General features: G+C 42.1%; 1 protein-coding gene across 4 annotated transcripts; it reads right to left on the bottom strand.

Annotated features, from left to right (window-relative positions):
- Positions 1 to 11897: 11897 nt before the first annotated feature.
- Positions 11898 to 17281, bottom strand: LOC145907951 (uncharacterized). 4 transcript variants are annotated; one of them, XM_082995090.1, is made up of 6 exons: positions 16917 to 17281; positions 16745 to 16825; positions 13881 to 14042; positions 13159 to 13764; positions 12867 to 13078; positions 11898 to 12800 (listed from the first exon to the last, which is right to left on the bottom strand). In XM_082995090.1, exons 3-6 carry the CDS (start codon positions 13999 to 14001, stop codon positions 12438 to 12440), a joined length of 1302 nt encoding a protein of 433 aa, XP_082851216.1. In that variant the 5' UTR covers positions 14002 to 14042; positions 16745 to 16825; positions 16917 to 17281; the 3' UTR covers positions 11898 to 12437. The 4 variants fall into 4 exon arrangements, with proteins under 4 accessions (XP_082851216.1, XP_082851217.1, XP_082851215.1 ...); XM_082995091.1 differs by lacking the exons at positions 16745 to 16825; positions 16917 to 17281 and adding an exon at positions 15142 to 15864; XM_082995089.1 differs by lacking the exons at positions 16745 to 16825; positions 16917 to 17281 and adding an exon at positions 14254 to 15098.
- Between the last annotated feature and the right edge of the window lie 185 nt (positions 17282 to 17466).

Raw genomic sequence — 17466 nt, 5'->3', positions numbered from 1 at the left:
TTTCGATACCGCGGCCAAATTGCCAACACAAAGTTTCGCTATTATATCGCATGTGGTTTCACATTACGCGCTAAGTTTTGCATGAGTCACACGTAGGTGTGTGGTTATTGCTTGTTGTGTTCATACATATGACAAGGCAACTCCAGCCGTTTGGAGGAAATTCATTCACCCGTATATTGCCAATGCTAACTTGTAAAACATGATTTAGGCTGCGAGTGAAACGCCATGCCGTTGGCGTTGATCAAGGTTCTGTGATCTCTATTGCGGGTTTTGGTCAATCTTTCGCACACTTCATTGTCAGGAAAATTTCGTCGAAGCGTGAATGTACTTGTCATCCGATAAAATTAAGACATTTACGTTATTTATTTATAATAGAGGGGGCAGATTGCTCATAATTCCATGTTTCTTGTTTTGAGAAGTTGTATGTGTCTCCATATATCAAAGATTACTGTCACGCTTAACTGGTAAAGGCGGTGGCACTCGTATGTCGCGGTTTGTACTGAACACACACGCGCGGCACGCATCACACAAAGCTAAACAGGGCTTACCTTTGTCCCCACCAAATCCATTTACGTCGCAACTGGAGGGCGGATTATCGTGAAGTGCGTATATGTCCGCGGCCAACGCCCCGTGGTCGCCAATTTCAAGGTAGCAAGCGCTTAAAGCAATTTGGAGGGTAGTAGGTTGAGAAGGACTAACGGCATTCGACATGTGATCGCGTGACGGACGTGATTTGTTGAACCCATTCGGTCGGACTGTGGTAAATCCGGAGGCCTCACGCTGTGGTCTGGAACCTGCCTCGTCGGCGCTTTTGGCGTCGGACGAAAGAGATACATAATTAAGCGGACGCCAACAAATACGGACCCCCCGTCGAAACGACATGAGTTATTGCCTGTCAGCGAGTTCACTATACACGCTTCCACCTCCTGTTAGTTTGTTTGCAGGAAACAAGTTCCATCACAATTGCTTGGAATTGATTGCATTTGTTTCCTCAATACATGCATAAGTCACTGCATGCATGCGAATCTATAAATAAAACGTTTTGTAATTGCCTTAATGTACGAGATCAAGTATTAATGACTAACAACGCCATATTTCTTGCATTATATGATGCTATGCCACCGAGCCTTGTCAAAAAAACACTGTGTAGTGTTGTTCACAATATACGTTTTTTCTGGCATTAAACTAGATTTGTGTAGCTATATAGTAATAATTTTAAGATTTTGACGATATGGGTTGAGGAAGCATAACGTAACCTATTATACCATCCTATTCAAAATTTAGTTGCCCAGAAAATCAAGGTGTTAATAAACAAACTGTTAATCGTGAGCGCGATTTAGAATTTGGGGCGTTGTCTGTGTGAATGCAGTCACGCGATTCCATTCCCCTCTCCGTCCACCGCTTCCACGTCACCGCCGACCTTCACCCGGGATTTCCCCTGGTGTTTGCTTGACGTAGAGTACCTCATTTTTCATGCCCGACTTGGAAACTAGTTTCGCGCTTATCCGCGCTCCTGGCCCGCTCTTTCCAGAACTTATCCGTTATTAGGCAATCGGCTGCAATCCCTGGACAATGGAGCGTGACGTTGGAACGTTTCTTTGTTGGTCTCACGCTGGATCACATCATTCGTGCTACTGGCATGTTAGTGTGGCCTATACCTATTTGCTTTTTGTCACGTTTAAAATTTTGCAAACAATCGCTTTACGAAAGAATTGTATTACGTGCGAGTAGCATTCCATATCGTTTTTACATGCTTTAAATATCATGACTAGGTTAAATTTCGCTCCACTATGACTAATAGCGAGTGTGTGCTGTTCAGGTGCACGCCAGCACATGCATATACGCACAATGAACAGGTTTAACTATGGCATTTTTATGTAAGCACGACTCTTAGCAATTGCTGCCGAAATCGCAATTAGGGTTTCTCTCATTGGAATGCAATCACCAAAGAAAATATACCTTTACGGGCGGTTAGTTACGCTCGCTACGTGTTTTCATAGCAAGAGCTGGTTATAATTCAAGTAGAGCCTACTGAGGGTGTGGACCACTTGCGTATTGCCGCTACTGAATTGGAAAGACTGAAATCAACCTATGCAAACACAACACACAATCATGTCCAGCTTGGGAATTCTCCGACACTGTAATACACGTTTAAAGTTCGGGCGGCGCTTATTATGGCAATGGGTTATGTTTGTTTGCAGGTCATCAGTTATATTTGGGGGCGTTTGCCTCAACTGGAGGTTGGGTTGGGCCTTGATTGGCATTTGGCTTCGCACGCTGCTCACCTTACATAACAAGAGCTAATTAGGAAAACAACCTATTAAAGTGATTAAACAAAGAGAATGGCCCACTTGTGTATTCTACACACTCGCCATAGGAAGGCTAAAAACAAAGTGCAAAAATAGCACTACGTTGTTGGGATGAGGATGGCAACGCGTTGTACACAATACCCATCGTAAGCGTTTGAACTTTCGTGCATGGGTAATTGTGGCACAGAGCTATATGCTTCACGTAGACCCGTCTCGTGTAACACGGTTGTATTTAATTGTACGCCTCGCTTGATGCTTTTACAGTCGATCGTCGCCCACGCATTAACATAAAACCAACACGTCAGTTGGCCTTTGTCCTAAGCTGGGACGATCCTAACGCGGTTTGTTGACACTGGTGTCGCGACGGTCGCGTCGAGCTGCCCGTTGCTTGATTAATACTCCCTTATTCCCGGCAACTGTCACATCAGGTGTTTATTACCGCACAAAGAAGCTGCCAATCAAGGTGCAGATGTTGTTTGACTTCGTACGGGCGTGTAACACGCACTACTGGCTATGTTGTGGTGGCGTTTTATTACAGCAACGTGTCCTACGAGTGCCCGAACAATGGCATGTTTGAAACAAAGCAAATCGCGAATTGAACCTAATCGCGTAATTGCGTAGCATCAGTTTTTAAAGTTAATATTCGCAAAACATTTCGAACTTCAATGTTTTCGGTTATATACTATTGGCATGTAGTCCTATTCCTAGACATACATTCTAAAAAGAAACAGACTGGCTAAGTTTTGATAGCCCTGCGGTGCAAGCGCGCTCGTCGATGTGGGTTTGACACCTGCGTGCGCTCGGTCGCGCGACCCGCGGCGAGACTCCTTTTACAGGCTGTGGAAAGTTTTCATAACGATGGTCTGGCGTTGAAAAGCAATAAATCTCGCTGTCGCAACATCGACAAGAGCGTCGCTTAAACGCAGATCATCTCCCTCGGCCAATTTTGATTCCAGGAAATGGGAGATCGCGATTTACCGATAAGCACGTCGCGTTGGCTTACGGAATACAACTCGAAGAAGCACCTTTATACTTATTTCGGCTGACAGCGGGCGCGTGGCACAACAAATTGCCAGGTTGGGGTTTGCGCGTTTGTTCAAAGGGTAATGACCGTAATTTTAGGGAAGGGTATCGGAGAAGTAAATTGCACGCTCAATTATCCTCTGCTGTTTGCCGCAAATCAGGGGATTTAGCTTTATCAGATGGGGAATGAAGGCACTTCCCCGCATGCTGTAATTTGCGGCAAAATATACAGACGTTTGCGCCAGTTGCTGTCGTTTTCCAAATTACAGTGGTTGTTAGAGTCACAAAAGCGCAATCATTTCTTTCCACTACGAATACTACGATTACAGGTTGACTTATTATTATTCCGTACATTTGATGTCTGAAACACAAGGCGCAGATATCGCGGTTGTGTCTCCATGGTTTTGAAAATTTTACTGAGTTTGTCCCATAATTTTTATGTGATGTTCGTATGTCAGACTTATCAGTTTGATTACCGCAAAGCGAGTTAGTAAACTGGGGGCAAAAATAAGTACGCCCGTTTTGTGGCCTGCGTGTGTTAGTTTTGTGGCTGAATAACGAACAATTTGTGGCGACTATCTCAAAAATCAACTCATGTTTATTTTGCACAAAAAAACAACCACGCAGATGAACTATACATACAAATGAAATAAAATAGCACGGACACCCATGGGCGCCTCGTTTTCATTTTTCCAGTGGAGGCGGCTATATTATGACGTCATAATTTGTTACTATGACGTCATCAACGATCGAAAAACTGTGTTTGAATTTCAATGCATGAGGCGTATTAGCCAAAAGGGCGGCGTTAACGATGAACACACGAGATCGGTCTACGACACAACCAATAAGTACCTGTTGGCATATTATACTATTCAAATACAATCACGATTATTTGCACTTGTTTAATCCGAACAAAATGTATCGGTAAGTGAATATGCCCTGCAGCACTAAAACGCGTTAGACACACCCTGCTTTCCTCAAAACCTAACGCTATCGGTCAGCAAGATAAATATTGACATGCGCTCACGTTAAAATTGCAAGTCACCTTTCTTGGTCACCTGTGGAAACCCCTTAAGTACGAACACGCAACCAACATATCAGGAAACTAGGACAGGTCGTAACCGATATGCTTTCCAACGAAACTACTTTGCATGGACAACGAATGGACACCTATATGTACGTGGCGAAACGGATATATGTTGACGGTCATCAGTAAACATATATGGAAATTTTGCTTTTCATATTTTTACTTTGTCATAGTGCAATAAGGTGTGTATAAGCGTCGGATGAAACAAAAATCCTCAACGTGAACTCACGAACATTGTGTGCATTAAACTACGCACGATGCCTCTGTACTTTCACCGAAAGGTGTATGATATAGTGTTCCCGACTAGCTGACAACCACCTTTTAATTTGAAGCATGCTTTCCAACGGAGTGAAATTCGAGCTTGACGATCGAAATTTGTTCCCAGACTATACAAGAAACTTGCGGTCGTAGTGTCTCGTTCGCCTCAATTGCTTGCTTAAGCTTCCGTATTTAACTTCCTTATATAGCGATCGTCTTATGTAACGGCAGGTTATTTACCACGTATTCATATATCATAGAAATCTGGGAAAACAAACAAACCGATGTTAAAATATCCGAGATACCTGATGGTATTTATAAAAACAAACGGGGAATTTACTGTTTTAATAGAAAAAGGCGAATTGCATGACGAAATACGAATGGTGCGACTATAACATGTGAAAAATATAACTTTATCTTACATGTTTTTGAAAGCAATGTAGTGGGCTGCACGCTGAAGTTTGGAAGCATTTAACTCCTTTGGGGATGTTAAATGGCGTAAACACCCACATATAAGTGCTTTATCGGCTTTGTTACACCCGCATCCCACAGGCGGTAAATTTAACTGTCCTTTTATAACTTAGCCCTTCAAACAGGCTGAGTACATTTGAATTGTGTGGGCAAATAGTACCAACTAGACACCAAGCAAACAGAGACGACACTAATCATTTGAATATTACTCGATGGGAAAACTCCACTTGCAGTAGGGTTATATTTGTATGTGTGTTGTGGGTTTATTGCTTCCGTTGTATGGTTCAAAGTTTAGTGAGTGATTTGCATTAGCCTTGTTGACGCGAATTTGTTTTTAAACTCTTATCACATCTTTACGTGTCCGTTTTATACTTGGAAGCAATTTATTTTCCATTATCTACGCTATGTGCGAAGCAACGCGGGGCTTTCCCTTAAACGCAACAACAAAAAGTTTTGGAAAACGTGTATTGTTATCGCAAAGTTGACAAACAATGGTGAAAGCCACTCCTGAGTCAGTTTTGCAAAATTAATCAAGAATTAAAGCTTGGTTTTTGCTCCTCGGCCAAAACCGCTCGCCTGTTAAAAAAACTAAGATATCAGCTACGGGTGTAGTTGGCAAGCGCGACCAAAACAGAGCATACTGGCCAACTGCCAGTAAACACAGTCATGTCCTCGCGTGATTAGATTTCAATTGTTAAATTTAGTGAAATGTCAGCGACTGTCGCGCGCGCTTTTAATTGCGAACTCGTGACTAAAAACGCGTCGCTGTTTGAACCACACAAATAGAGCAAAAAAGCCTCTATTTTCGTTGTTGGTGTTTGGCCTCGAGTGGAATGTTCGAGAAGCCGCGCAATGACCCTAAAACTTTCCGGTTCTTCCCCTAGTAGTGTTCTTGCGGTTTTTCCCCGGAATGCACTTTTAATCAGGTCTAAAAAAACAAGTTCCGACGTACGAGTTGCGCAACGTCGTTAGTTATAAACGGGTTACGTTTTAGATTAATTACTCGATTTACTGATCACAGATATTCTATTAATAGAACGAAATAATAGACCCGTCTTTTTTCATAGGTCACGTTAAAGATAGGGGTACGTTAACTATAATTACCTTTACGCATCTATTTATACAATTGTTAAGTTACGCACTGCTGGCTATGACAAGTTTTGCCATATTTATAGACCAATGGTCATATTTATAGCATGTACCTTCGTATTTATAGTATCTATACCTTTTGAAAGCTTTTATATTGCATTTTTTGTGCGTCGTTACGCGCTGTTGAAAATATATTTGTGAATTCTGCGTGTAAAAACGCCATGACCTTAGTTTCACCTCAGCACTATAAGCCAGTTGCGAAATCTGTTAACTGCGCACAAGCAAACAAGACAGTTGCTAGTTGAACTCCATATCTCCACTTGTGCCAAAGTACGGATATAGAAAAAACGTTATTTGTTAAATACAAAGAAAGCGGGACGCAGTGGTCTCATATCCTTGAGCAAATACGTGCGATTAAAATCTAATTATGTATATCCGGTGCATTGAAGCGGCGATGGCGAAATGTCAGCGATGACAGCGCGCTCATCCGGTTTGGGCGTCCTGCAGCAGCAGTCCCAGTTGGGGGGAGGGGGAAAACGTCTGCAATTGCGGTGTTGCAATTCTGTGTTTGTCGAATGATGACCAACATTTCTGAGCATGTGCAGGTCTTGCGGTACCTTGGGCTCCAGCCTTTCGAATTGGACATAATAATACAAAAGACCAGAACTCGCGCTGACATCACGCGGCGCGCGCGCCCACCTGATTTCATGCGTGATATTTAGTCACAGGACCACACGCCTCCACTGTATGCTGGAGCCAGAAGCCGCGCCTACCCAAATTGATGATGCAACGTACTGCAAGGCGTTCATCGCGACGCACAAGGAGCGCAATGTCCGTTCACCGAGCCTGTTTCCATGGTGACGGTTTCGCGCGCTTTACACAATGGAAAACGCCCCCTTATTGAAACGACTATTTGTTGTGGCGTTGGACTTTGTTGGGTAACTTTCCACTGCATTGGATATTTCAGAAATCGTTGCAACTGTCTCTTTGTTATATTACAGGAAAAATTGAAGTTTAAGTTGGAGCAAGTGGGAAGTGAAACTACAGGTTTTGCTTAATCATGCTTGCAATCATTCGAATACGTACATACTGATACATAACATGACAATGTTATATAACTTGCTCATTATTGTCGTGACATGCAATCCAAATATAACTCTTCCATGCCAATAGCGCATTCCCCGCGTGTTGGATTAAACGACTATTAGAATAAACCTACGCGATATATATTGGCCTGCTGGTCGTCACCGTCCGATGACTGGATGAATAAGCGTGGGTCAAGAAGAAGGTCACGACCTTTTGGATCTGCGTACCTCAAGAATGGTCAGTGGATTCAACGCGTCCCGTGATTTCACCGTCATTTCCGACTTGTGACGTTCACGCGATAATATTGTCTCCTACAGCGCGCTTCCACGACGCCGACAACATAGTGGACAGGCAGCCCGAGACAAACAAGTACCGGATGTTTTCGCTTGCGACTGGCGTCCACGTGCTGACCGCGCCACGATGCACGCTAAGAAACTTGGCTCGTGGATTTGCATTCTTATTATTGATTCTCTACAATATGCCCAAAAACGGGGAGTTATACGCGTGCGCGATTTGTTGGCGCTGTCGTGAAGGGTTATGTCTGTATAGACGGAAAGGGGGTGGGAAGAATGATTGCATTTCGTTTTTAACGCGTCCGTCCATCGAGCGCAGTAAACAAGACTTATTTGGAGGAGTAACGATCCTTATGCTAATTCGCTTCCAGGCTAGTCATTTGTTATGCTGTTTCGCTTGCGTGTTGCCACTCTTCCGCACGTGGCAACACAATACCCAGTGGCAGTTCATTTGCAATGCGCCCCACCACCAAACAACAAAAACAAAACACCAAATTTGGTGCGTGAACCACAAATGAACTGTTGTTTACTGATTCCTAAATCACAGGGTAATACGAAATCTCGAAAAATTGCTTGCATTTTTCGTAGAGACGAATATTAATATCATGTTGTTGCTACCAGTCATATTGTATTTCAACTAATCTGTTCTTCAGGCAAATTTCAGTGCGATTCCACCTTGTTGCGTGCGGCACCCCAATTGAGGCGCACTTATCTTTGCCACGCACTTCTGTGCTAGAAGAACAGATTTGTTGAAATAAAAAATCTAATATTATTTATCACAAATACTAAAACAAAGATTTTTGCGCTGAAGATCAACAATTATAATGGCTTAAAAGAAGTTGTTTTTTTGTGTCCCTTTAAAGTCTTGAAGCCAGTCGGTTTGTTAAACGCTTGGGCCAAACAAGGAGTCAGTGCCATAAGCCACTTCAAGATTCACAAAATCCAATATACCCACTCTGTAATCATCATTAATCGCGTCGGTCACGCTTCAAGAATATACCTAATAACGACGAGCAATTTGGAAATAGCGCTCCACGCTTTACCAGCCCGCACCTGCTTCTTGGGTACCCTTCACTTTACACAGCTGGCCCTGTCAGTTTGTATCTGGGTTCGCTGTGTCAACAAAACCATTACGAATGATTGTCGGTGAGCAGACTTCCTGCTGATTATCAGCATGCCAGAACTCTTAGAGCAAAAAATGCGTTTCGCAGGCCCAGAATTTAAGTACTTGCGACATATATTCGTGTGTTAAATAGGTGTCGGCCTTCGGCAAAACGGTTGATACGCCAGCAGGGGGTCCTAGCGCTTTTCTCCTTTACCGCTTTATGAGTCAACTGTATAACACATCGATTTGAACACTTTAATAGGCAGGTTTGTCTGCCACAGCGGCGAGCGTGTTTATGTTTCCTTGAGTAATGTCGGTAATCGAACACTGCGGCGCTTGGGAACAAACGGTTCTTTGTTACGTAAACAATAAAGGGCATGTTGACGTTATCTTTGCTGGTGATTCTTCTGGTAGTGATTCTACAAGAAAATATTGCTGAAATTAACGTTAAATTAAAAATGTATTTAGCGTGTTTTTTTGTATTATTCGTCATACTACCTATTTTAGGTCACGAAAATCAATCACAAAGACATTTTTGCCCGAGAAGGCCTAAAATTTTACTTGGGTTGCCATGTCACTTGCTCGACAGTCCTACACCGCAAGCGAAACTTACCAAGTTCCAAGAAATGTTAAATTTAGGCAAAACCCACCAAAAACAACTTCCCTGCTGCAGTAATTGACCCCCTAGGAGCCTTGACCTGTAGGTGATCCGTAAAGGCGTTACTTCTTTTTGCTGAACGTTTTCATCGCTCTGGTTTTTAGCAATGCGTTTCATTGTTATTTAAAGAAGCTGAGAAATACATACTTTTGAACAAACGTGTTAAATGTTGTTTCTTTTCTGATGAGAAACATTCGTATATATCTGGTATCCCGTTGACCGCAACGCATTTTCAGTTTCTAGTGACCAATGTTGTTGTCTTTTAAAAAACATTCTGGAAAATTCTTTCCTAAATGTATAACTAACCAGTTAAGTAATAAAGCACAATTTGTAATTATAGGACATTACATTTTTATTATAATTATTGGTGGTCTTGGTTCTTTTCCATTTCCATCTATTTTTACTACATCTTATCCTGGCCACTGGTCCAGATTAGGTTATCTTATTGGTACATGAGTAAATCGTTTAACCGAAGTTGCCAATCACCCCCTAATTTCGCATTCATACAAATTAATTTTCAGGGATTGATCTCTATCGCGCCCTTGCGGATGTTGTAGCGTCGCAAAATATGGTAGAAGATGGCTACATTGTTGATATTTTCCAATGCATGGAGTTTTGCAAGGCAGCAACAGGAATTTCATAGACTTTTGGTTTGAAACCATTCTTCCTACAAAGCTATTTGCAGCTGGCAATCAACACATACTTACCACCACCTCATATAGAAGTGGTTAAATCCGGAATCCGGTTTCACCGATTGCCACAGGATTGCGCAATAGCGTCGCTTACCGTTTGCTTGATGTCAAATGCGTAAACGATATCCTAGAAAATATCGACTCGTGCAAATTTCTGTCGATGACGCGATTTTAAACTGTATATGTGTGTAGCAGCCACACTCCGGGAGGTAGCAGAGTGTGGTGGACCTTGCCGAACAAAAGAAAGCGTCTGCCTTTTAATAAGAGGCGACCCACGTGCTACTTCAACAAACACAACCTTCCGCACAATGGACCAATGAGAGGGGCGACGATTCTATTGTTCGACAGAAGCGCGCGAAGGACACGTGGAGAATAAAACATCGATGGAGTGGGATAATGATGTAATGCGTTATTTTTAGCGCGCGTTTGCAGTTGATTGTAATGTTTGAGCTTCCCAATGGTGGCTGTACAATTGGCTTATATGGAGTCGGGTACCGACCACGCTGTAAAAAATGACGTAATTGGAAAAGGTTTTTCTCAATTTTCACATTGTTTCGTGCCGCAGCTGGCGTAATTTAAAACTGTGCATTGTGCTTATTGGGCAAACACCAATTGCATGTCTACTCAAAATTTGTGCACATTTGCATGGAATTCTGTGTGCACCACCCATTACTGCACACTGAAAGGCAAAATGTAAAATGTGCACATAAAGTGAAACAACTTTCGTAAAACAAATGATTTGCAAAGTCGGTTAACATTCGCTCTACCTTAGCGTAAAGAAGAAAACGAATTTAAAACAAACGCTTCCATATAAGGTCAAGACATCGTCCATATCGTGTTAAATCCCCGATAATCCATCCGTAACATTGTGACCAAAACTGGGTGTGGCGACCGGAGCGTAGGCACACATCGGGAATTGTTGTTTCGAATTACGTCACCCACACGAGACCAACGAAAGGAACGCATGCGAGACGTTGTGAGTAACCGCTACATTTAACGATGATTCTTGGATATTTGACCGTACAGGTGCGGATCAGGTATTTTTATTGAAAATTAGGCATTTGTTTCTTTATCTTATTAATAACCTCCAAATTATGACATCATTCTCAAATAAACATGATAATGCCTCTGTTATCATATTGCTAGGTGCTGGTTTTGATTTGTCATTGCATTTTTGCAGCAATTATTGGGAAAGGAAATATCTTGTTACAAAACACACATAAAATTTTGCCTTGATTTATACATATTTATTCTCTTTTATCGCAGATGAGCATCAGCTAGTTTGTCTATGCTATAAAACTGTTTGTTTTCCAAGAAATATACCTAAATTAATGTTTGCATTGCTCGTCAATCTTAGGTTTTGTGTATTCAAGGCTTTATTAGGTTAGAGAGAATAGTATAACAAGATGCGACAAGTGAGTTTTCCTGGAGGCCGAAAACGGTTACGTCAGATTTTTACACGGCGTCGGGGTGGTGCAATGATTGCGAAAACTGGCTCACGGGGCGAATTCCTGCCGCCGGATGACAAAATGGGTTTACTTTTATTACACTTAGGTGATGATGAAAGTTTAAACGCTGATTTCGTAACCGAGATACATAAAAACCGGAGAAAAACATCAATATACTATATATTTATTTTACGTTTTTCGGACCTTTTGCTGACCCGAATGAGTCTAGTTTCTTCCCTTTTACAAATTACGCTATTGAAGTGAATGCACAGCAGGGGTGTCTGGCGCCAAATACTAACTAAGGTATGGATTAGGGAATTTGATTCAGCAGTTCTGCAGACGCGAGCCTAAATACTATTAAGTCCAGACACTTTTATGTACAACTTTGTACAATTTATTAGTAAACCACTTTTGCGTCGTGCCACGAGCATCGATGAGCATTGCAATCACATACAAGAATCAGCGTAAAAACACACAGAAGGACGAAAGAAACGGCTATTTTTATAGCAGGATTTTTCGTTTGAATTTTTTTTTCAAATTTTAGATATGTTTGCAATGACACACGAAAAACTGTACACACTACGCAAATACATTCGAAGACTTTTGCTATCATTTCCTAAAAAGGACCAACAATCAGAAAGACAAGGCCAGGCGTAAGAAATATCACCAGGAAAAGTGTACAGTAGAATTGAAACTTTACTTCAGTACAAAAGGGAAATTAAACTACATGCAGTAGTATGGAACTTTCAAGACTAATAAATAGCAATGGTAGAAACAGTTTTTTGTCAAGAGTTTTTTTTAACAACAGTTAGCAAGTAGTGCTAAATTGTTGATAAAAGGGCGGTAATGCAAGAGAAAGTCGTACATATCAAAGGTCGAAGACGGAATTCAACACATTTTTTAGTGATGCAAAAACAGTCAATGATCAGCTTTCTTTCCGGTCATTTTTGTTAGGAGGGTCGCTCTCGTTTCCTTTACTTCAACTTCCAGCTCTTCGATCTTTCTTCTTAAGTTTTCGTTGTCGACGATCAGCTCCTGCACTTTTTCCTCATTTTCCTCTCTCTGCACTCTCCTCTTCTTGCGCGACTCCCTGCAAGCTTCATTGTTGCGAGAACGCTTTCTCTTGTACGAGGATGTGCGTTTCATTGGAGTGCTGGAGGCAGCAGAAGATGTAGACGGATCATCTTCGGTCAGATCAACAACCACTGTGTCCGGTGTTGCAGGTTGTATGTCAGTGATTTCAATAGTGGTCACTCCAAAGTTTCCCAAAACTTCAACTTCCTGCAATAAACAGCGTATTAAGAAATGCATTTAAAGTTTGTTTTTATGTGTTGTTTGTCAACGTACCTCAGTAACTGGCTGTAGTTGATCAAGTGCCAGTTGTAGGTTGAAGCTTGATTCTCTGGTCATTTGCACTTCATTGTACACTTCAGGAGCTGGTGCATATGCAGAAGTTGTTGCTTGTACATACACAGTTTGGCTACAACCAGTCTCATCTGCACTGGTAACAACAGCATTGTTGTTGTTGGCATTTGTGTCAGTTTCCTGTTGTTCTGTTTCTGTTAAAAAGATGGCATGTTAGATAATACTAGTATAGATCAGAGTTTAGATCAGAAAACACTAAAAACTGGTTCTTTACCTGTGCAGTAGGTGATAGTGGGCACAGGATCATTTAGCAACAACTCCAAGTCCACTGGGTAGTTGGCAAAAGCAGTGGCATCCTCGGATACAGCCCTGATGCGGGTGGAAGTGGTGATCGCAGTGGCTTGCACACCACCCCAGGATATGTTGCGATGTCTGGAGGTCGAGGCTGGTGACATGGGAGAGAAGTGGGAAACATGAGCATCCTCGGTGAAGGGAGTGGGAATTGGTGACTCAGCACAAAATTCCTCTTCATCCTCATTTGATCCTAACACCTCAATTGCCATATTCAAGGATGACTGTCGTTCCATTTGAGGAATTATGAGGTGGGACATATTCTTTTGCTGCATAAGCTTGACGGGTTCTTGGTGGGCTGGGGTTGGTGTAGGAGGATTGGGAGATGTTTGTATGTAATCAATGTGTTCAAGTTCACCGTACGGAGACAGAGCCCAAGTTCTTGGGACAGGGGAGCATTTATTGTCAATGTCTGTACAATTGTTAGTGTCAAAGTCAAAGTCAGTGTTTTCAGACAAAATGTTGTCGGAAAAGGGAGATTGCATGTCGGGTGATTGGTTCCAGGTCAAGTCATAGTTGTCCAAGTCTCCTGCAAAATATCACAAGCCAATGTTAACATAAATAACATTTATTATGTGTTCAAGTGGATGTTAAGGTTTGCACATTAAAACACAAAGTGCTACAACTTATGCAAAAATAATTTACCTAGAATATTGCTACCCATGGGCATGTCCCCCATATCCTCTCCTACATGGGGGTTTACGGGGTTCTGGGGCATTTGCCCCACCCCTGCGTTTTCTTCGTTGTGCATTGCTTCTGTTTGCATGCTGCAAGTTGAACTGAGTAGAGGATTGTGAAGTAACCATTCTGTAATAAAAATAAATAAAACATTAGCACATGAAAATGTTTTAAGTATTGGCAAAGTCGTAATGAGATGGGATAATTCACTAACCACCAAAGAAAAACAACAACAACAAAAGTTCGACGTACCTCAGACAGCAAACTTTTAAAACACATTCATCCATTAAACATATAACAAGTTTATCGCCTTAATTCACCAAAGCAACAAAGCATGTACCAGATTTTCGCTGCTGAAAGCGATCTTTAATCATTTTCTGTTTTCTTTTTGCAACAATAACAAAGGAACGACTGGCACTCGTCTGCTTTCTCGTTTACCTCCTGGTTTCGTACCGAAAACGTTCTGAACCATGCGCGAAACGTTGATCCTATTTATAGGGGCATCGGAAACACGAAAAACGCTCTCTCTTATGACCGAAAGGTGTTTTTTAAACACCAATTCTCTCGTTTTGGCTAAACAGGCCCGGGCCTGCCTCAACGTGGCTCGGCGGGTTGCTATCATGTGATTTGTGACGTCAAAAATGCCGCGCGGCCTCTAAGGAAGAAAACAAGTCGGGAAGCCCCCGGCTGGTAGCTTCTCTGAGCATTCCCCGAATACCTCAATAATTATGTAACCTTTACCATTCTGTAATACTTTTTCACAAATAAACCAGATATGAAAAAATTAGACCCTTCACACTAAAGACGCAGTTTAAGCTTTAACTAGACGTATATATGTTCCACAAACACAAAAGATAAGCGACCACGCCTCCAGAACGCCCTACCCGGCAACGCCGGCCCAGTTACACCAAAATATGCGGTTGTTGCGCAATAACCCGAGGTTTGCGGGCAATCGTTTTCTCCGTAACTTCGCGGGGGAGGCGAATTGTCAACTTTTGACACGACGTGTACACACGCTTCTGCATTAACCAAAACCAGCCTGATCGGAGTTAAATATACTTAATCTAACAAGTCCCGACAAAGACGCAATAATTTTTTTGACATGTTTTTTTGTCGAGTTTTCGTGTCAAACCAAATGGACAACGTTAGCGCCTGTACATTACCACGGTGAGTGTTTTTTAGACAACGCAATACGACTCTGGCATGGATTTAACCAACAGATGCTTACCTGACAAAACTAGCCATTCGGCTTTTTGAGTCCTCGCGAAATGACCCCGAAGGGTTTCGGAACACTCCAGCGACGCCTAAGCGCGCTGATAACGAAACATCTTTTCTTTACGACAAGAAAGTTGTTGCAAACAGGGCTTGGAAACTTGCAGAATTGATTGACAGTTCATACAATTACAATGCCAACCCATCGAAGAAAAGTTCAGCCCGTAAGAAGTAATTGTATCCGAACAGTTATATATAGGCACAGTATAAATTGTTCCGGTAACGTTATAGCAGTCAGCAGCTGTGTAGTTTTGGCAACTTGTGGTAAGAGACGAAAGCATCGGAAAGTCTCTCAGCAAATATAAAAGAACTCCCAACAGCAAGTTGTGTTTACGGATGCACACAACAAGTCAACTTTTGCGGACAAATGTCGAAGGCCGTATAGGAAGGCGGTGTTTCAGATTATGCAAAACAAACCTTGTTTATACCTGTACTTAACTTTCAGTGAAAATAACAAATAGAACAGTATATTAACACTCGACTTTGCAATTGTAACCAGAAGAAATTAATAAAATTAATTAACTACCTTACGTGAAAGACATGCACTATTTATCAATGCAGGCGTATATTTTGCGTTGGACTAATGTGGCTTTAAGTCCAGCAGCTGTTAGATATGCAAAGCAAACATAAGTCCTTAAACGACTGACTGCGTAGCACATCAGTTGCATAAAAACAACTTAACGACTGGCAACTTTATACATCACCACCGGTTACCGGCAAAACCAGGACTGCAGTGATGACGCCATGAGCGCCGCGCCAGACTATATGCTTTCAAAAAGGATGATGCAACGTTACGCGACTGGTGACGTCACGAGAATCACGAGATATCCTCGCCAGCGCAAGGTGACCTTACGGAGCGTCTGCTAAATTCTGAACGATGGACACGTCTTACAAATCCCCCAAAAAACACAGTTCACTTTCTTTATATGTTGCCACAGACTTGTATTTATTAGGTAAAACAATATTTCATATTTCAGCAAACTGCAACGAGGTCCTTTTTTGATAGTGACACATAAAAAATGCATATTTAAAATTTAATTGTTAAATAACAAGTCTGGCTCAGGGTTCGATTCAGCTGCTCGCAAAAATTTACAAACCACAAGACCGTTTACAATTTTGATCATACCACATAGGATAGACTTCACAAACATAAACCCATTATCTGGACGACAAACAACAAACTTGGCGCCAATAGCTTGCCTACTCAATAACACAAATGTTTGCCTTTTAACTGACATGTTGATAAGCAAGCGGACCCTAAACTGCAAGTCATTCAACACGGCGGCCATCTTGTGCCTGTACTTTTCTCCTAGTGCGGATGTGATGAACCGGCTGCGTGGGTTGGTAAAGTTGCTGCTACAGGCGGTCTTTGCAAACAGTTACATTGACACAATAAGCACAAAATCCCACTTTACGTCTTTAACCAACCTTCACACCAAGGCCTTTAAAGCCTCCGGAAAATTTACTCAAGAGAGCTACAGTCGAACAAACATAACACAGCGCGATAAAAGCCCATTTTAACAGTCGTTATTTCGTCATAAACACCCTTGTACAGTTACCTGATTTGTAGTATGTGTCAACAGAATCAAAATTGGAAATGTCGAATGTAGACGATTTCGATGTAGGAAAAATTGCGCTCTCTGTAAAAAGCTTAGTTAGAGCAAATTTGTTCCACGTCGATATTATACAAACAACCCTACAGTAAAGAAAAACGAATCTACATTTACTTACCACCGTTATTCAAGTTGGAGAAAATGGTTTCGTGAGCCGAAAACCTTGTAGATTCCAACTTCGGAAAGACAGCACTGGTCGCGGTTTAGCTTCGCCTTCGACAGTCAGGCAGGGTTACTAACTCGCTTTGAGCTAGTAACCAACAAAAAAAATGATCAAACAACGCGTTTCGACCTCGACAGTAGTCGAAGATCGGTCTTTGCAAAAACGAATTTAGCTTTTCCAGCGATAACTTGTAGCCCTTGCCTTCGACAAGAATATAACGCGTGCTTCCTATAAACTTACTGGTGCAGATGTGATATTGCGCCAGAATTGCGCAACCGTTTTAGCCCTTTCGGGAGGGTAATACCCCTGCAACGGGCGCGAGTCATTGGTCTGTTTTGTCACGTGCGGCGACAGGCCAATGAAAAGCGAGCCGATCGAAACTTGGTCAGAGATCAAAAACCGTATCGGAGTAAATACAAGGCGTCGTGCTGGCAACGCGCGTTCTTTTGCGTGCCGAAATTTGCTATGTTTGGATCATTGCGTGACGAAAGAAAGCACGGATTAA

This window comes from Ascidia mentula, chromosome 7 (genome assembly GCF_947561715.1).
Source record: "Ascidia mentula chromosome 7, kaAscMent1.1, whole genome shotgun sequence".
NCBI lineage: Eukaryota > Metazoa > Chordata > Ascidiacea > Phlebobranchia > Ascidiidae > Ascidia > Ascidia mentula.
The sequence above is the reverse complement of the archived record's forward strand: the minus strand, read 5'-3'. Positions and strand labels throughout refer to the sequence as shown.

Excerpts from the sequence above, each read along its gene's own strand:
- LOC145907951 (XM_082995089.1), bottom strand. The coding sequence starts at position 14,287 with ATGATTAAAGATCGCTTTCAGCAGCGAAAATCTG. Across the intron at positions 13,079-13,158 it reads CACTATCACCTACTGCACAG|AAACAGAACAACAGGAAACT; the intron begins GTAAAGAACCAG and ends TCTTTTTAACAG. Across the intron at positions 12,801-12,866 it reads AACTACAGCCAGTTACTGAG|GAAGTTGAAGTTTTGGGAAA; the intron begins GTACGTTGACAA and ends TGTTTATTGCAG.